Source organism: Zosterops lateralis (assembly GCF_965231275.1).
Source record: "Zosterops lateralis genome assembly, chromosome: 3".
NCBI classification, from domain to species: domain Eukaryota; kingdom Metazoa; phylum Chordata; class Aves; order Passeriformes; family Zosteropidae; genus Zosterops; species Zosterops lateralis.
The window spans coordinates 23,473,505-23,494,584 of record NC_139764.1 but is presented as its reverse complement, the minus strand read 5'-3'; the positions used below and the strand labels follow the sequence as shown (position 1 = coordinate 23,494,584).

The window sequence follows — 21,080 nt, the reverse complement described above, 5'->3', positions numbered from 1 at the left end:
CTTGCTGACACCTGTGAATCTACTTTAATGGCTAGAAACATTCCAGCATAAACTATCTCCGAGATGCCTGACCAAGGACCAATGACACACACTTGCAGCAGCATAAATAAAATATCCTGCAGTGACACCCTGGAGAGCTGCTGTTTCTTTTCCCTCCCTTTCTGCATGGCAATGATGCTGACTATTAGCATTATGGTCCTACCTGGCAGGAATAAATACTTGGCCATCTTTAACACAAGTGAAAAAAGAAATTGGAAAAGAAAAACATACTTCAAATAGGGCTTGGAGTAAAGTATTTTTAGGAAGACAGAGAAGAGTCTACAGACATTTTGGTCCCAAGGAACTGGAGTAGTTGGGTCTCACTGGTGGCTCTCTGGCCAGCAACACCTCAACTCTAGACCACAGGTTTTCCTCTTGTGAGACAGCACATTACTTAGTTCTGATGCCCCTAAGTCCTTGCTCCCCCCCCCATGATTCTTGCTCAAAGGGATTGCTCAAAGTTTGTCTGACAAAGAACAGTGGGTTCTTGAAATGCAGACGCTTATTCTCCTGAAAAATATTACTGTTTCCTTGGATCTTCTTCAGTGCAAGGGAAACAGTAGAAATTGTTTTCAGCTGTGAATGCACTGACCCAGCAGATGCAGCTCAGGTATTAAAGAAGCTTGGAAAACATCTCTGTTGAGGAGAAACTGAAGCTCCAGGTTAGAATATGATTTGCACAGAATTAGGCAACAGCTGTAGACACCTTTGCCAAGTCTCAGTAAGCTTTGTACATGAATATGAGCTATCTTTGACATGTAAAGTTTATCATACTGATGATATTTTTTTTCTTACTAGAAATGAGAAATGGTTACACACAAGAGTACAAGGAAAGACATCTATTACTACTGTTCAGCTATTCAGACTTGGATTCTTATGAATAATAAAGAGGATCAAAAGGTCTTGTTCCTGGTTTTTGGCCAGATCTACAACAATGCATGATCACACTCTGTTGTAGTCTGCAGACTCTTCTGCTTTAAATGAGGACTCAGGTGTGCAAGCAAAAACCTTTTGTAAATGATAGAATTATAATTAACTGATCTAATTATGTAGCTTTAAAATACCTAGACAGGCAAGAGAAGCTCATGTTTTATATGAACAGATTCTCCCACTATTTATTCTCACAGTATTTCTTACTTTATTTCAGAAAACAGACAAAGAGAAAAATAAAAGCAACAACAAAAGAGAAAGTGTTCAGGATTCTGATGCCAGAGTACTGTGGAAAGACCAGCATTCAAGAGATTTCAGATGCTATAGATCCTCCAATCCAATGACACAAAAGCCAGATGGGAAGGAGAGCAAGAGAAGACAGATGACAGTGAAGAAGCTGTAAAGATTTTAAAAACAACATTTTAAAATAAAAAAGTATGCTAAGAATATTCTACCAAGTAAAGCACATGAAAGGCTGAGCTAGAGGCATATCTATGTTGCATTTTTCATGCTCGTAAATTTTCAGTTCCAATGTTACTATCATCTGTACTTCTAAGTTATTTAAAGCTCAAGGAGTAGAGGAGAAAAGGAGACACACTCTGCAGGTGTAAGCATGGGGCTCAGAAAGCACTCAAGGAATGATTTATATTATTGACTTACATGCCTTGAAAAAATGCAACACTTCTGTTTAGAAAAGAGAACTGAATTAATAAACAGGATGAAAACATCCTTAAATCTGCAAACGTGACTGAGAAGGCAAATTTCAACTATACTGTTCTACAACAACATGTTATATTTATTTTCAAGACAAAGTACATTTACATTCAAAAAATAATTTCAGGTGATAAAGAAATGTGGCCAGTTTAGTACTAACTTACATAACATAATGGTGGCTTTCAAGAAGCAGCTAGTTGAAATGTCAAAATAGCATCAGAAAAATATTTTCATTATTTTAAACACAGCCAAAAGCACAAAGCACATTTACTATCACAGGAATCTGTTTTCATTGTTTTCTAGCACAACTATACCCTTTAAAAAGTTTGACCCAGGGCCTACCAGGAAAATGAAATAATCTGGTTCCTAATCACAAAGCAGTCCCTCTTGCAGAGTCACCTTACTCTATGGAGGTGCATGCAATAACATTTAAGGCTAATTTCAAATTCACTCCCATGCCGGCAACAGCAGCTCTCTGTGACAGCCCACACCAAAGCTGCAGGCTTGGCTTTTACTTATCAGGTGTGGTACTGAGATTCTCTCACAGATTCCCCTTGAGCTGAGCAAAGCACAGCCTTTCCAAAAATCATTCTCCAGACTTCTCATGTTTCCAGAGTGACTTGCAAGCAGAAGGAGTAGAAACAACCCACCACAAAATGAAACGTTGCAGGACAGATGCAAGACTACAGCCCAGGCAGGTACAACTGTACCAGCCTCTTGTATATCTTTATGAGAGAAATCCATGCACTTTGGGAAGAAATAGGCATGTTTCTTATGATCTACAGGTACCACAACATCCTTCAAGGCTTGGGGATGCAGACATCTCTAAAAAATGTAAGGAAAAGCAAATCAGCACACGGGACTGCGCTTTACAGCAATAAGGCTGGACCGAGGGAGATGGGATTGCCTTGTTGCCTAGATGTGGAGGGTCAGAACAGAGTCTCCAGCTTCCACACACCCTGGGCACCTGCAACACTTCTATCAGCTCTCTGACTTCTTTGTCAAGTACTGAGAAGAAGGTGGCCATGATAGTTTGGAAACTGTGCACACCTAGGGCTATCACCTGTGGCAAAGCAATTAGTTTTGCCATGGGTGGAGTCTGAGATGACAGCACTTCCCTTGGATTTGATTGAAATGTGGTTTCCTAGGTTCCCAAACACCAGTACAGCTTCTAATGACATGCATTTGGATTTCTTCCTCAAAATGAGGAAATGCCTATCCGTCCCATGCCCCTCTTTGCCCTGTCAGCCTTGTACATGCCAGCCGATTCCCACTCAAAGGAGGGGAATCTCAGCGTGACAGAAGTGGCAAATAGTGCTGTGCTCAAACTCTAAAAAGTCTGCCTTTAAATCAGGCCACTGTTCGGGTAATTCTTTGCACTTCACGTGCATTCCTGTGCTCAATTACACGTGCTTTGCTTCCAGTGAACTTTTACATGTGGGTTAAAAGGTTTTCACTCTTGATTACTGTGACTGTTTGGTTCCAGAAGCATTTCCTGAGCTTTTTGTTGCATCTCCCCTCTCTGGCTACTTCAGGGTAATGGAGCATCACTTCATGAACTATGTGAACCACTTCCTGCATTCACCCAAGATTTAGTACAAGTGCCACAGCTTTCCTCTTTCATACAGAGTGGGTTTTAAACACAGACTAGAAGGGGTCAACAAGCAAAGGGCTCTACAGAAAGTGCAACATGAAAAAGATAACAAAGGCTGTCTGGACTGCAAACAAGAGAGATTCTTTGAAGCTGGGATACTCCAGCCAAGATTTAATAAAACAACAAAAGGAAAGAGAAAAACTAACTGAACCCAGAATAAAGGGCAGCATCACAAACTGACTGCTCTGACCTGCCAAAGGCACCGAAGAACAAAGAAAATGAAAATATAAGGCTGCTCAAAACAAACAGGAGTGGAGTGCAATACAAAGCTATACAGAAGGTGCAAGGCACATTAGGGCCAATCCCAAAAGCGTGGGAAAGTACAGGCTGTATTTATTACAGTATCTCCTGTGTGCATTTTTATCCTTTTCCCATCTTTTGATGCACGTGGGGCAATGCAGAGTAGGGGAGGCTGACGTTTCCCTTCCTGAGTTAACAAGGAGCCTCCTGCAGGGTGTGGAAAGGGCAGGCAGCCTTGCCTGCTCTTGGTGACTGAGCTCAGGCCACAGAGAGCACAAAGATGCAGTGTCACACTAGTCCTGCACTCAGTGACAGTTCATATGGCCAAACTCATCCATGCTGTGGTGTCTCCAAGGGCATCCACCAACACCACTGCATACAGCTGCCCAGAACCCCAGCAGGGAAAGTCTTTGGACCAGGCTGGTCAGCCACCTCCTCTTCCAGTCTGCCACGGTGTAAGATTAAACAGCCAAGCTCAGGGAGGAAAAACAAGCTTGAAGCATTATAAACTCTTTGTGGCTGGCACCCACTGTGGACTGCTTGGCTGTTTCCTTATCAGCTTTGTGTCCTGGTTTCATGGACATCCTGGCCAAACCCCAGAATCCTCCAGTCTGGTAAACAGCACTGTGGCAGGTAATGCTCCTCATGCTGAGGCTCAAGTAATTAATTTCTATGAACACCTCAGGCTAAAAATTAGATTGTCAGCTTCTGCTGTGGTGGATGTGATTGGTCTAACATGACTGGATAAAAGAAAATTAGGGGATAAGGGGAAAAAATAATAACTTGGTTGAACAGCAGGTGCCCCAGAGCTTCCATGTAGCAGGGGAGAAGAGAGGGGAGTCAAAATGATCAAGCTGGGGATGTTTGCTGACCTCCTTGTTGCTCTCAGGAGAGCAAGCAGATATCTAAAGGATCATGAGAGCTGGATCAAATACAACAAGAAGGGCAGATTTATTGCTGGATCTGATGGTGGAAGAATAAATGGGTCTAATTCACACACACGCTTGCTGAGATCTCTTTGCAACATGAATTTTGGGTATTTTCTGTGGGATTTCAGCTGCCAGAGAATCTGCCCCAGTTCTGACATACCGGCTAAAGCTGTCAGAAGTGACAGGTAAAAGAAAACTCATCTTTTAGTGCCTGAATTTGAGCCAGTTCAATCAAGAAGTTGAGGGTGAATAAATACAAGACAGCATTATATTTTACAATGTCTTTTCTGACTATAATTTCACTATTAGGAAGTTTGTTGGCACCTATTGGAGGAATAAGTGCATAGGGAGGCATATCTCCTTTCTCCTCTTCTGTTGTGTTGAGGAGCGGAATTAAATTATTCTGTGCACAGACAGATTGTTCCAGTAAAATAGAATTTGAAGCCACCAGGGACCCACTGAGAAGAGAAGCTTTTACACTATATGAAAAGGCAAAAGACAAAACCCTTGCCAAAACTCCTTCACTCTTTATTACCGACAGCTGCAATGCTGGATGCGTCCGGATGCCTTTGAAGCGCCAAGGGGAGTAACGGAGGTGGGATGGCATGTGAGCAGATGAAATACATGGCAGCTTCTCCCCCGACGGCAAGTTTAATTATTTGCAGTGTTGTATACACAAGAAAAAAATACACAGATATTGGGAAATCATTCACTGTGATTCCTGTGTCAGGTGGATTATGAAATACACTCGCTCTTGCTGGTCCATGGCAGAACAAGGGTCTTAAAATATTCAGAACCTGCATAAGCCTTTGTCACAGATGGGAGGAAAAACAAGGTAGAATATATTTCAAAGATGGAGAACATGAATATATCAAGAGAGCAAAACCAGAGGCGCTTTGCTGTATGAACTGAGACATCCAACAGAAGTGAACCAAAACAAACTTTAAGGCAAAGAAACACCTTCTTCTGTGCATTTTCATTCCAGAGAACTTTTTAACACATCCTTTCCTGTACTTCCAGTATTTTAAGATCACTGGAACAGATTCTTCTGTCTGTTCAGTGCTCAACCAACAAACAGCTGCACTTCATTAGTATCAGTTTTCCTAAATCCCTCTGCTCCAGGATCCAGAAGCTTATGTGAGATTGCTGAGTGACCGTGAAGATGTGAAATGCTTTAACTCACTAGTCATGGTTCAAAGTCGTAAGTCAGAAATAAATCTTATCAGTGATTCTACAATCTGGGAAGCTACAGAGTAAGAAGATGCAGACAGGTAATTTTTCTGAAGGTGCACTTTGAGGGTTAAATACAAATGACTCAGAAATGACAACCATTAGCAAGGTTGTCTGCCAAGCCTTGATGTACTTGCTTAAGCTGATGTCTTATGACTATGAGTAGCTTTTCTGCTTGAATATGAACCTGGCTCCATTCTGGATGAATTTCTCTCTGCTGTGGCTAACTTCAGCACTCCTATGAACGAGGCCTACACAAGGACAGGTAGGTTTGAAGTGCAGGAAGAGCTGCCAGCCTCAAATCCCAGCTGTGCTAGAGAAAGCATGTACTGCCTTTTGTGAATGGCTCAGGGGCAGTCCTGAAGCCTGTTCTGTCTTGGATGTTGCAAATATAATGCTTGCTCATGCAGTAAGATTCTTTCTCTATGTTTATGTAACACTGGCTGCCCTCCTCTCACAACATACATACCTAATTATGAAGATTGTAATACATTGTGTGATGCAATGAGGACAGGATATGATAGGTTTTTCAAAGCACATTTTGTAGCATTCGAGCAGATAGCCATATCTTTCCTTTGCACAGTGGGCATAAATAAGTATATTTTAGAGAAAATAAAATCAGAGATTTTGCCTTGCTACTGACCTAGTGGTATTTGAAAACCTGAGTCAAACACACAACAAAAGGTCTGTAAATTGCACAAGAAAAGAAGACACTATGACTTGCCTCACAGGGGGAGTTTCTCAAAGGAGCTGGAAATGCCGTGCTGGTCATGACAGTCTTTGTTACTGCTGGTGCCTTGCTGGTGTTAAGGAGGAGTGCAGAACCTGGATGAAAGAGAAGGAAGAAGGTCAAACTGCAGCACTCACCTTTGTGTTTCAGGATTTGTGAAACCTGCTCCAAGCCTATGTTAGCTGGCTTCTACCATGGCAGAATTCCAGGGAGCAGAAGGCTTTTTCCATTTCTTGGGGATGCAGCTTCACTTACCTACCAAACATACTCAGTAGCCACACTTAAGGAGTCTGTCTACCTTCCCCCCCACTGCTACCTTCTGTTGCTCCATGCCTTCAAATTTATCCTCTTTGCAAGGCAAATAATAAAGTGTATTTTTTATGAACAGTAAGTAATTTGGAAGAAAAGAATTTGTTTGACCAAACCAAATAAAAATACAGCTATAGCTCTTTGCTACTTGAATAATTTGCTGTAAACAAAAGGAAAAGGGCAGGAGTGGGTTTTCTCTCAAAAGAGAACTGAAAAAAAAAACAACCCTTCAACTGTTTGTATGAGAAGGATTAGAAATGACTGGCATTTAGGTAGGAGAACCAAGTACACAGTAATTGTACATAAAGTGCAACTCAAGGGATCATGAAGTAAAGAGAAGAAAAATTACGACCTGGGCAGGGGGGAAAAAGCAGCAGTACAGAAAAATAGACAAAAAATAAATAGAAAAAAAATCAGAAAGAAAAAAACCACATCAGTATGGTAGAGGGTCAGGCAGATCAACATTTTGTATGAAGTTTTTTAGAAGGGGTCATCTGTATCTGGTGTCAGTGGTGGAGACTGAGGTACCACTTTGTACCCTCAAGAAAAAAGGGAGCAGGACAGTCTTTCGCTCAAAGCACTCAGGATGGAAGGATGGCATTTGAGAGTAGAAAGTTGGGATTTGTTTCACTGGAGGCTGAATATGTAAGTACACAGGCAAACTTGCCCTGTGTTTCATTCCCTCTCCTCACCGTGTGTGTCATTTTTGCTCTCTGCTGTTTAGGCTCTACACTTACTGTTTACACTCACACACCTTCTCTCGAAGGGAAACGGTTGTGTTCTGGGCTTCCAATCCGCCATGGAGAAGGATGGGACGCGGAGGAGCCTGGCATCCAGCCACAATCCCCTGCTTCAAATGAACAGTAAAAGCCAGAGGGAAGCTTTCCTGCAAGAGGGAAAGACACACAGACAGAAGCCAGGTGAGCTGAGGAGGCAGTTCCCGGGCTCACACAGGAGTTGCATTGACTATTCCAACCCGGTTTGCCCAGGGCATGTGGGCACTTCCAGCTACTTTTGCATGGAATTGTGTACGTGCCTGACCATGGGGAAGGAGAAGCAGAGGGAAACAACCCCCAGACTGTGGCTAAGTGACTCCCCACACACTTTGACAAACCCAAGTAACACATCTCACTACACACCAAGAGGTCTCCTAAATACCTGGGCTCTCAACTCTGCAGGTATCAGCTCACTCAAGGTTACATCTAGGAAATGACTTTCCTAAGCACTGCTTCTGCAGTCCCACAGAGGGAAATCTTGGAGAGGGATAAATTCCCTACACGATTCCCTCCCTTACAGTCCAGATTTCTGCACGGCCCAGCTCAGCAACATGATCTCTTCTCTCTGTGAGCTCTGATGTGGCCTCAGGTAAAGCACTGACTCCTTTTGTGCCTCAGTTTTTTCACCTGTGATTCTCTTCCATGAGATGAACGGCTGAAAAGAGGATAGTTTATTTTAATCTATACTTTCAGGCTTTGAAGCCCACTCATTCTGTCCCTAGCTTAGGATTTCAGTTTCCGGCTTCAAACAATAGAACTCCATTAGCTTTTTGCCTTGAAATTTGCCAGTGTTAAAGCAACACTCATTTCATTCAAAGCAGAAGGTAATCTCATGCCTTCCATGTACTTCTCTACCTACAAAAAGTTCTTTTTACAAAGGGTGCAAAGTATTGCTCCTTTTGCTCCAAGAAAGGAGAATGAGACATGAAATCTGTTTAAAACTGCAAGATAAAAATGAAATTTCATGTGCAAACATATCCAGTTTTTTTTTTTTTTTTACTTTTAGCTGCTCGATAAAATCGGAATAAAAATTTCTTCACTTACAAGAAGTAGGATAGACCACAAACTTCTAAAGCAAGAGAATCTTTTGGTCAAGTGATATCAGTAATTTCAATAGCTCCTCTATAAGAAGAGGAGGCTCTTGAAAATATATTTTGTTGTAATTATTAATTTCTTTACCCCCTGATATATCTATAAAGTGGCTGTCAGGCAATGAGGCAGCAGTATTCAAGCTCCAGATTATTCAAAACGTTTCAGTTCCAACAGATCCCCCTGGCTGAGATTTCAGATCAATAAAATACCTGCTCACAGGGCCCCAGCTTTCACTCACACACCTCAAAAGGCAATTGACTGTCTTTGGCACATGTACTTGTTCCTTGGTGTACCCAGAGAAAACAGCTGTGGAACACCACAACTGCAGCATCTAGACCACAAACATTTGATTTCCTGGGATCATGAATCACAACTCACTTGTAAGAGGGAAGTGAAACAAATCCTCTGTCTGCAGCTTTTTAGTAGGGCTAGTTTTGGACCTGGAACCTGACATCAAGGCACGAGACACATTTTAGTGGTATTTTGTGCAAGCATCTAAATCTGTTATGAAAAAAAAATCACAACCTGTACTGAAGTTAGGGCTTTTTCAAGTTTTTCCTTTTAAAAGTCTCTAAATTCATTCAGCCTGGTCTTTAAATGTGAAGTTGTTAGGCAGAGAGTTACTTCCCTGTGTTTCACCTCTCTGCAGAACTTGATTATATTTCATTGCGGAGCCTGAGGCTGGGATACAAAGAAAATGACAAATTATAATGTGCCCTGAATTCCCACAGAAACAGCTTGGCTTGGTGTCCAACTGAATTCATGTCATGGCCATTTGCTATCTAGGATGATGTAAACAAGTCAGAGCAGCAGGAGGAGTTATCTAAGTAGCAATACCTGCCTGAAGGCCAGGAAAAGCTCACTGTCGATGAACAAGTAAGGGCATAAATAAAAAGCTATTACTTTCACAGAATATTTCATTCCCTTTTCCCAAATTAATGTTTTATGAGTTTTCAGATGTCTCATGCCCTGGATGCATTTTCTTTGCTGCTCTTTCTTACCTTGAATATGTACAGCATCTGTGATTCCATGTGTTGGTATCCCACAGAGATCTCTTTGGCTACCACTTCTCCCCAACCTGTACTTCTCCATTTCGTGTGTTTGTGATTGAAACTCACATTAGCACAGACATTGCACTGATGAAGGGAAGCTGGTCTGACTTTATCGGAAAATCAAGGAAATGAGGGGGCAGGGGTTACTTCTGAAACCTACCATTTTGGATATTAATACCAGTGACAGAAATCTCAGAAGATTCAGGACCTAGTAAGATTAAGATACAACTTGTAGGTATGAGATGGAGAACAGAGTAGTCCAGTGAAACTGAAGAACTCTGATAATGTAAGAATCTCTCCTTTTTTGTGGATGAGGAAGTAGGGAAAAGCTGTTGGATGTTAAGCTTGTTCTTAACCAAATATTTTCAAGCCTTCAGAATTAAATACCTTTCAAGAAAAATCTAACTAAGCTCTTTTTCTTTAACTCAGATTCTTTTGTCCATTAATAGCAAGTGAATTAGTAACCAATATAATTTATGAAGCAGATGGAGCCATTTCTTGCTTCAAAACTAGGTGTAAATCAACCAGATACTCTAGCTTAAACTTTTGGGTGAAATTCCAAACAGGTATTATAAAGAACAAAAGCATTAAAGACTACTCTGTATGTACAGACCTTTGCCAAGTTTAGGAGGGAATCTCAGAAGCCAAACAGATCAGCTACTTGATTTAAAGAATCACATGAATCTTAAACATTAATTTGTTTCAGTGATCGCTTCTATGCTAGCAAATTTGGCCAGCCAAATTCTACCAGAAATGAAGCAAAAAAAGGAGAAAATACTTTTCAACAGTCAGCAGAATTATCCTTTAATGGCAGATGGCTTTGCTGAGCTCAAAACTGCCAGAGGTTAGAATTTGTTTCTATAAGTACAGCTTTTGATAAAGAAAGAAGCAGAAGGATTAGAGTATGCAAGACAGGAGCCGTAAGAGCATAGCATGGCATGGCAACAGGTTGCTACTTCATCATTTTGCCTACAGGAAGACTCTGCTGGGCTGTACCTGGATAAAAATGAATCTCACAGTTTCTTCACTCCTTTTTTCCTGAAAAGGAAACTTGCCCTTATAGAATTGATTATCAATGCTTTTTTGGTCACTCATCCACCATATCAGAAAATCAAACTTTATAGGTTCCTATTCTAGCTGCCATCTGGTCTTCTCACTGATGTGTGTTTGCAGTCCTCCAAGCACATGGCACAGCCTGAGTCCCTCCTCTCAGGAATCAGACACTTCTCTTCCTTATCTCACCTGCTAAGGTGCTTAGCATCATTAAATATTCAATGAAGCAGAGTGAAAATTACCCTATTACCCAGTGATTATGAGATTTATTTCAAAGATAAAGAGGACGTTACTTCCTGTTCCAGTCCAAATCCATAAAACGTGGAAGTGCAACCTCAGGAAAGAAATGGGTAACCATTTTCTTCTGAACTAGACAGAAGCTTGGAAACTCTTTATGGAAATAGAAAATATGGGCTCAAATTCACAGAAGAACCAGTCCTGGGTTAATTGTATCCTGAGTGAATCCTGTAAGTTCTGGGTCTCTAGATAATAAATATACTACTGGCACCTCCATTTTTTAAAATGTTACAGTTTTTAAAATCTGTTACTTAACATGTTTGGACTGATTAACCAATATTTTCCAAGGATGAAATTTTTTTTGGTGAATTTGTCACGGAAAATAAAATAGTTTTGGACTAGCCAAAATTTTATGCATCTCTTTTCAGTAAAGTTTTAATTTTGCCCTGATTTGCTCCCCGGCAATGGAAGATTATTGAACCAAAATGCCAGATACTGTTAATTAAAAAGAGAAGTTCAAAACTGCTAAAACAAATTCACCCTTTCTGTAAAACAGAGCCCTGCCCATCTGTGCCAGTAAATAATTTGAGTTTAATGTCTGTCTTGTACCACACAAAGTATATTACATGTGATTACTACAATAAGACAAAATATGTTGGGGTTTTTTCTGTAAGTTCTATCCATATGTTGAGTGATTTGGTAAACTATTTATATAGAATTTGTTGCTTAGCATTAATAGATAAATTTGCTGAAGCCTACAGCACAAGCTATGATCTTTCACCGCATACACTGAACTTTCCACTCAGTCAAATATGAGAAAACCCTAGAGCTGGTTCAAGACAGAAGATAAGGAATTCATTAACAGAAGTTGCAACCTTAGAAATAAGAAACATCCTACCTAGAGGCAAGCAAGGGACACAATGAAGAATGGGAAGAGCTACCAGCACCTTATACGGGGGATAACTGGTTCAAACAGTCACACGAAGTCTGAGGAATTCAGACTGTTTGAGTATAATCCACCAGCAACTTCTTTGTTCAAGGTCCCTGTTCGGAGGCACCCAGCTCCAGCTATTACACCATTTTAAATAACTCTTTAACAGAAGAATCTATCTTTCAGTTTATGTATTCAGCAGAAACCTAAAGTCAAAGTCTGCCATGGTGGCTGGCAGCACACGTAGTTTCTGTATCTGGAAAGGCATGATTTTACTAGCAGAGACACACCACCGGTGCTATCTGAAGTACTAATGTGTGTCTGCAATATACACTCTGCAAAGTAATTTTTAGCGTGACGCTTCCATCGGGCTGGTGAATCTGTGTGTCTGATCCCGAGTCAGCACACACGCGCAGCTCAGCAGCGCATCCCACGCCTGCCTCTTTGAAGCTGTCTTTTACTCCTGCAGGGATCTCTGATTATGACTCAAACTGCAACATGCTTTTCTCTAGGGGTCATCCCTCTCTGATTTTACAATTTCTACACAGACTAATTGGTTGCAAAGCAGAACAAGCACCATGACGTTTCGTTGGCCATTAATAAGTAAAGAGATGTTAGCAAACAGCAGGCTGTAGAGAGACCCTTTTCAGCTAAGACGGAAACAAAATTCGAATTATTAGGAAAAAAGAATTAAAATCATAATAAAACCAATTAGTACCTGTAAAGCTAAAAGACTTTGAAAGGGAAAAAAACTCCAACACCTCCTTGAAGCTCAAAGATAGAAGCCTTTGATAATGGCATTTTTAAAACCTCTCGCCTCAGTTTTGAGCATAGCTCATCTTTTTCTGACAGCTCTTTTGTGTAAGCAGAACCATTTGGGAAACCCTTTTCTCTGCCTGATAAATCTGAATCACTTTTTACCACACTTGCAAAAAGCAGATGAAAATATCCATGTTTCTCAGGAGTAAAATGACAACTAAAATGCTGAAAGATGACATATGTTTTGTGTTAGGCTGCCATGCAGATATTTCTGACACCTCAAACATTAGATCACTTCTCTGTTTTGTGTAAGAAACCTTATGCCAACAATATTCAGCACTGTAAAGAAGCAAAAGCAGAAGGATCAGCCAGAGAACTGAGCAGACTTATAGGTGGATAAATAACCATATCCACAGCCTGGGCTCTTGCTCAGGTAAGCCACGTTTTTTTGTTCCTTGAGTAAAAGATAGTGTTTTTGGACCTTTTGGCTGGAAGTAAGAACTGTCATTTCCAGTACCTATGGGTGAATGCAAGCCATGTGGTCTCAAGCTGGGAGTGATGCTCTGCTGAACAGCTGGCTAAATATTTTCTGCTTTTTACATTTTCTCACCGACATTCTCAGTACATTCCTTTGCCAACACAGCTGCAAGTGCCATATTGCCTTGTGGAAGCAGCTACAGATGAATGGAGGGAGAAAAGACAACCAAACCAAGCCCTGCGGATAACACATCCCAGAGAGGCATTGGCTGCTTTTCCACTGGGCTCACCGTGGGGTACAGGGTGGCAGCAAGGGGCAAAAGCAGAGCCACCCTCCTGATATGTGAACATGAACAACAGACTCGCCACGAGTGCACTCAATGCCTGAAAATAACAGGCAAGCATGTTCCTCTAGGCCTGCCCCATCCCATGGTGGTATTTAGTTTGCATCCATGATGGGTACAATTCCACCTTGTGTATCCCGCTCCTTCCCCCAGTACAGACAGGATTACTGCCACAAGGCACAGCCATTTATGGCACACGGACACCAAAGTGGGTCTGAACATACAGTTGAGGGTAAATAATGTTTCTCTACTTCCAATGAAATGAAAATGCATTCAACCTTTTTTTTAATTATAGAGTAGAACACAACAGAAATGCCATTATGAGGTTTTAGAGTTCTATTTTAAAGGTCTTAGATGGAAATAAGATTTTAATATTACTAATATGAAACATTATGGGTTCTAAGAAGCCGCAAGTCCACAGTGCTAACACTGTTCCTATGAATTTAATGTCCACTGAGCGTGTCATTAAAGAATATAATTTCAAATTGCAACAATGTCTAAAATGATGGAGAAGCATGTAATTTCAAGCTTTTAACTAGTTTCCTAAATTACCTCAGGTCAAACCAATGTTCTCCACATCAATAAAGCCTGTAACTTCATTTCTTTATTAGCAGAAAAGCAGTGAAATCTGCTAGAAGTTGTATACTGCTTGTGTCGAGTTCTTGCTAGAAAATATAGCAAATATATTTTTTTACATACAAAATCAACACAGTTCTATTGTAACAGCCCACAGGCTAGATCAGCTGTGGCACATACACTTTAAATAATGAAGTCTCAATATTTATTTTTCTTGATATATTTGCCCTGTGGACAACCATAGAGCAGACAACCCACCACTCCTAACTATTTGTAGGCTGGCAGATGGGAAGATGCTGGAGGTAGAATGTAGAGAGGTATAGAAAAAGTGATAAGGCACCTTGAAGACAGTTAAAGGAAGGTCCTAAAGTATCTGAGTTCCACGGCACATTTTTGAAAGTACTCAGGCACAGCAAGTTCTTAGAAAACTCAGGCTATCTGTCTTCTGCTGTATGTTATTGGACTATTGACTCCTGAAGAGAGGGTAGAAAACCAGAGGAATTACAAAGACACAGGAGTTGGTCAAAGACAAGCTACTGGCTCTACTCATTTTTCATCTTACAAGTTTTCTCCTTCCTCTCCCTCTGCCACATGCTGCACTACATTTTGATTAAAGGTTCTAGCGCATTTCATAATTCTGTAAGGCATCTAGCTATTCAGGCTGTATTTCCTTTGCATTTTTGATCAGGACACTGGAAGTGATGAAACACTGAGAGCATGTTAAGAAGGTGCTGCAGAACTGATGTAGGTGAGCCCAGAAATATCAAATAGGGAACTCCAGGCAGATACCCAGAGAAATGGCATCTGTTATGGGGGATACAGGTCTTTTGATAGCACCAAATGAGTCTGTTAGTGCTAAAGTCTCAGACACTGAAGTTCAAACCGATCAATGCTTCTGGAAAAGGATGGTACAACCTGGGGGTTAGGATTTACTCACTGCACATCTCTCCCTCATCTTCTCCCTCAGCACAGTCCTGGATGAAGTCACACGCCTGCCCCAGCCTGATCACTGTTCCATTCCAGCAGCTGAAGGAACCCTCCAGAGCCATTTTTGAGAGAGAACCAGCTCCTAGAGAAAAAGAAAAAAAATAACAAAAACACTTTAGATAACCAAATTGTTTTCCATAGCATCCTGCATAACACTGAAAGGTTGAACACCTTGTGAAGTCTTCTCAATTCAATACTTACTTGATTTTTTTTTATTAACTTATTTAATCTTGTCAAATGTCTAATGGTCCACCTAAAAGAGAATTTCATTTCCCCAAGCCTTTCTGGTGCTATAATATGGAAGGCAGATTTGACCTCTAGAGGGCTTGCAGCCTGCTTTGGTACTTCTCAAGAACAACACAATACAAATGATAGGCTTTTAATTGTGTGTGAATTTACTGCTGCTCTGACAGTCCTGAAGGCTGATATTCTCTCTGTCTAGCTCAGGAATAACATGCCTACAGGATTTAGAAAGAGCACAAGCTTTCATCATGCTCTCCTGGCAACACGCATTACCTTTGCTTTGGGTGTATTGTGTTGTCACATTCTCTGCAGGAGAGAAAACAGTTCAATCTCTACTTGAATTTTCTTTTTCTTCTATGCCTGCTCCTGCTCCTGCACCTGCATCCTCCACTCCCTTGAGTCAGGGAGCCCAGAGCAGACTACATCTACCAAGAGACAGAAGTCACCAGTTCATTTTACCTGTGCGAAGCAGCAAAAGACATCCAGCAATGTGCAAAGGAGTCATCTCTTATGAAACGAGGCCACAAAACATTACAATTAGAGGTCAGTATCATCCACTCAGAAATGATCCTGAGTAATCTTCCCTAAGAACCATCCTTTTCTGGAGGCACTTGATTCCCTTGAGAGCCAAGAAGTCAGACATCAAGTAGCCTGATAAGTATAATTTTCCTTACCATAAGAATTCTCTCATCCCAAGTCCTTTGTGATGATACTTAGGACAAGGCCTTGTTTTAAAAATATTTTTATTTTTTAAGAGGTCCATGCTCTAGGTTGGACACCTGAAGGAGGCAGGAAGTAGTTCAGTAACATCCTGAAGCCAGTGTGTATGAGGAGTCTAGGCTTGAGAAAGGCCAGAGTTCCTTCCAGAAAAATCTGAGAGTGGATGCAGTTCACTGACACCTTCCTGAATCTGCCAAGACATGCTTCCAGTCACTGCTGGAAGACAAGCCTGGAAGAGCAAAGAGATCTGTGCTGTGAATTCCCCATTGCAGCAATAACTGCCCTGTCTCATATTAAATGGGTAAATGCTCCAGATTAAACCAAAGCCTCTAGGCAGAGAGAGCCATTGTTTGCCTAACTCATCCATGCTCACTAAACAGTGCAGCTACATCATGTTCTCTGGTACTACAGGGAGCTGGAAATCACTGGTGATCCAATTAGATGTGCACTTGATATTTTTATTTATATTGCCTGCCAAAACTAAAAATTAATGAAGCATGTAAGAAAACAACAACTATTTCTCTTCTACTTTATTTTATGGTGCAAATCATTCAGGAGTGAGGGGAATACATGCCAAACTTTATTAATAAAGGATGATGGATCCTGAAAAAGGTGCTCTTTGTTATTGTCAGGTCGATTTTTTCCCTTCCTTAGAGCAATTCTGGCTTGCCATATATAGGCTGCACAACGCCCTTGTGTCCCAGTCCAGGTCAAGGCATGACAACAGAGGAGAAGCTTTGCAGGAAAAATAGACCAAGTAACTTGGAGCTGGCTGCTGACAGTTTCTGTGGGTTCCTGGCTGAGGGTTTAAGGCAGTGAGATGGTATCTCCCTTGGCTTTGCTGAACTTCCTACAAAAAATGCAACCTCAGAGACACTGCTGAGAGCCTTCCCTATGTGAGTGCAAAGTTCTTCACATGCCACAAACCAGACACATGGGGCTCAGGTCAGTGGGCAAATGGGCACTACAAAACTGTAAGAAGGGAATCTGGTAACTCAATAGAAGATCCCTTCTTCTAGGGGCATGTAATGAGCCTGAATAACACTCTGTTGTTGGAAGTACCACCTGAAAAGTTAGGAGATGTGTCCCAGAGCACTTCCATGAGTTAGTAACATCATTGACACTCTTAAGAGATCCTGAAGTTCTACTGAAATTCAGAAGTACTCTTGTCACTCTGAATTACCCCACAGATGGTTTTGAACCCCATGTTTAGTACTAGCTTTCATGTCCCACTCAGTTTATCTGCATTTTTTTCAGCAATGTCCGTGTTTTATTTCAGCAGCTGCAGAGATACACAGAGATTCAGTGGAGTGGTTATTGTAGGCAATGGGGTCGTTCTGTTTACTCAATTCATTATAACTTTTTAAATGCACTCACTTTTCCAAGCACACAACTGCATTAACACTAATTATAACGGAACCAAGGCATTCAAGAGAACCTACTTGTCTTCCCAGGTGTTTTTTGCTGCAGCCTAGGGGCACAAATCTCCTGAAGCCAACTGACTGTAGTATTTGAAATATGTCAGTTGCAACTGGGAGTCAGGCAATTCCAGGAGCTATTCCTCCAAAACAAAGCAGCAGATTTGCATGCTCATTCATCTCTGTGGAGACGGGGCTTGAATTAGCTCAGATTTGCATTAGACCAATATATACATGCTCCTTGTATAGGTTAGAGAACACAAATAGCAAAGCTGCAGCCCAGGGAATGGCTGGGCTCTGTTACAGTGCATGATTTATTCCCATCTTGTTTGCTTGCTTACTGTGAGCACAAAGACAAAATGAATTGGAGGAAGGAGATGATTAACTAGTAAAACAAATAGATAACCCAAAAAAAGCCCAAATATAAATAATTCTTTTAATGGGCCACTTAATGCAGATGTTTGCATCCAAGCTCAAGGAAACTCAAATTTTAATTAAAATACTCTGCAAGAAAAACAGGCCTTTGATCTTTTCAGTTCCCAGACCAAATTGTTCCTGGCAAACTGAACCAGAATGACCTGGATTGCTGAGTGAAGTGGCCTGAACTCACACACAGAATATGTGTTAGGAAAGGAAAATGAATGGTATCAAATAAGTATCAGAGTAAAATTTGTGGGAGACATCCTTTATATTTACAGCAGTGTTTATGTAGCCAGTGGCATCCATAAATTACAGCAGTAATTAAGCTGTACCACGGCTGGCTTGGAGGCTTATAAATCATTATTTAAACAGCAGCACTAAATAAATGGCATTTCAGGCTCTAAATTGAAAGTAGAAACAACTCCTTGAGGAACAAGTGCTGACTTTGTACCTCACAGGTCCTGCTTCTCAACACAGTTCATTCCTGGCAGTGTTCAAATCCAGTACCAGACTCTGGACACAAATGACAGCCTGGGATCTTTACTGCCCATGCTTTTGGACTTGCTTTCCATATATCAGGATGGAAAAAGGAAAATCATGTGGTTTAGCTTATGCAAGATCAGTAACTTACAGCTCACACTGCGGGACCCAAGGGGATGTATTTCAGTTCTCAACAGATTTTCTCTGACTTTGGTTTCCTCTTTTCTCATTCCCTGTCCCTTGACCAGCAGAGAAATCACAGTGTGCTGGCAAGCTCTGCTGAGTCTATTTCTGAGAAACCTCTGAGGATTGTGATGTTTGCAAAATGGGAAACTTCGCCTTCCTGCCACCACACTTGGCCAGGTGGGATGGAAGAAATTCTTGCAGGCATCCACAAAAATATCTCTTATCTGGCAAACTGACTATGCTGCTAATTATCATGCAGGGTTTAATGAAGCTGAACATAATTATACCTTCACATGCTACATTCAACTTCTTAGACCATAATTTTTAATTCTACCAAAAGCTTTTGGGACAAACATAGTCAGGTGAAGCACTCCTACTGAGCACACATTAAAACAGAAGAGCTTAATAGGACAGCACTTGGTTGCTGTTTAAATATTGTCTTATTTACTCTGCAAAAAATCCAAAGACCTGAGATAAATGTACACCCTTGTCACATTTTACCAGCAAGCAGCTTCTCTCTGGGCTATCCTTGAGGAGCCCCTTTGTACAGAGTTGAGTTTATTTCAGTGGTTCTCAAGGCAAGATCCTATATGCCCACAATGTGAAAAAATTCCATTTTTAATTGCATAGATGTAGCAAAAAATACCTACCCACAGAAGTCCACCCTGTTTATCTAACCATATGTGTTACCTCTCAAAAGAGAGAAAGTTTCCTCCTATTTCACTACATCTCTTAAAAATGTTTTCCAGTGGTCTAGTGCTGCAGCTCAACATGCCTCCACTAAATGTCACTAAAAATCTGGGACTGCACAACCTCGTTGATGATGTGCCACAAGTATTTGTCATTAACTTCTCAATTTCACCTGTCCCTCCTTTGGCTTGAGTTCAAAGCTTTGACTCAGGTATTTACAACAACATTATTTGGGGGATTGAAAGGTTGTGTGAAAACAGAAAAGCTGCTGTCTACCTATAATAGGATAGTGAGAATTTGAGGGAGTTTCTGATTATTGATTTTTTCCATGGCTTGCCATTTCTGATGGCTACATATTTCCTCACTCTTAATCTCCAGTCCTCCAGCAGCACAGACATTCAAAGGCTGCTGGCTCACTTTGTGCTGAGGATAGCCATATTCCAGGACAAAGTAAATTTGCTATTGATAGAAATCACTAACACCCATGCTTTCACAGTTAGAGTAGTTGGAAGGTATGAAAGAAAGGAGAAAAGTGAGAGAAGTGAAAGGTAAGTTCATGTTTGAGGGGAGTGAAGCCATCCTTGGCAAATGGGCATTGAACTCCACATGATACAGAGCAGATCACATAAATCAGAACTCTCACAGCAAGACACACTGCTCTAATTTTCCAGCCACCCACCCCAGGACACCTGTATCCAGATCAGCAAGGAACCCAAGTAGTTGCAGCTGCAAATGAGACCAGTGAGAGAAATACTTGGAAAACACATAGTCCTCAAAAAATGCCTTGAAAAACAGGCTGGTCAAAATTGGTCAACACTTCATAATTTCTGACTTTAATATTTGTAACAGTGTTGTTACTGTTACTGTCATTGACTAAGGATGCACTTGTAGGAGGAAGTGCTCTCTTTTTTATTAGACTGCCTGCTACAGGCAGAAAGAACAGCCTGTGTTTGTAAATGCCTCAAAGCTCACCCATTTTTCCAGTTACACAAACTGCTTTTAATCTTCTTACTTCACTTCCTAAACATAAATGGGAATAAACTCATCACAAGAGCTCTGTGATGTTCATTTCATTAACATCTGTAAGGAACTAAGATGCTATGATAACAGGCATGAAAAAAACCTGTAAGGAAATTATTTACTGTGTCTTCACAGTGCAGCTTGAAAAATTCACAGTATAAAATGAACACACCTTTGATGAAGGCAGGACAGAGGGCAGCAAATGGCTTCATATTGAGAGAGCACCCCCTGCCCTGCACACTAAGGGTGCAGCATTCCCACAGTGAGCTACTTCAAGAAGAGAAAACTTGCTCATTAGAGCAATGTAGAGACAGAATTTTAATCTCAAAGACAACTCCAACATTTCAAAATGTATCTAACCAGAAAATAAAAATGTTCTCACAGAACAAAAGATTCGAATAAATTCTAGGTTAGAAAACTGACTTTAGAGGTTTCAACACATAAGTAATACTATCATAAACTCCAGAAATTTGAAAATACTTCAATTAAGACAAAAATAAAATGTTGGGCAGGAAACTCAAGAGGGAACTTACTGGTTTGGAACACACTCATGCCAATAATTCAGTCCGCTCAGTTCTAATGTGCTTTCCCTCTCTGCTGCTTCAAAGCAGGGATGCTGTGTTTAGCGTACAAATTTTAAACATCTGCTCCTTCAGCATTGCCTATTGCCAGCGGGATTGCCTACACAGAAGAGAGCTCTCAGCACACCTGAGGAGCTGGCACTTGCTCACTGCCACATTTCAGTAGCAAGAGCTCTCTCCAGAGTTGTGCAGCATTCAGACTATCCAGGCCCCACTGCTCTCTCAGAAATGTTTTTGACCAGGTCTAGTTGTTTTCCCTACCT

The 21,080-nt window shown here is 41.0% G+C and overlaps 1 protein-coding gene across 1 annotated transcript in view; it reads right to left on the bottom strand.

The window, feature by feature from the left end:
• Positions 1-21,080, bottom strand: part of ALK (ALK receptor tyrosine kinase) — a gene marked incomplete at both ends in the record, with an annotated part of 302,815 nt that overhangs the window by 57,931 nt on the left and 223,804 nt on the right. The window contains 3 exons of the mRNA XM_083856843.1: positions 6,461-6,561; positions 7,530-7,661; positions 15,010-15,141. Coding sequence (XP_083712969.1) covers positions 6,461-6,561; positions 7,530-7,661; positions 15,010-15,141 — 365 coding nt within the window. The remainder of the gene's footprint in view (positions 1-6,460; positions 6,562-7,529; positions 7,662-15,009; positions 15,142-21,080) is intronic.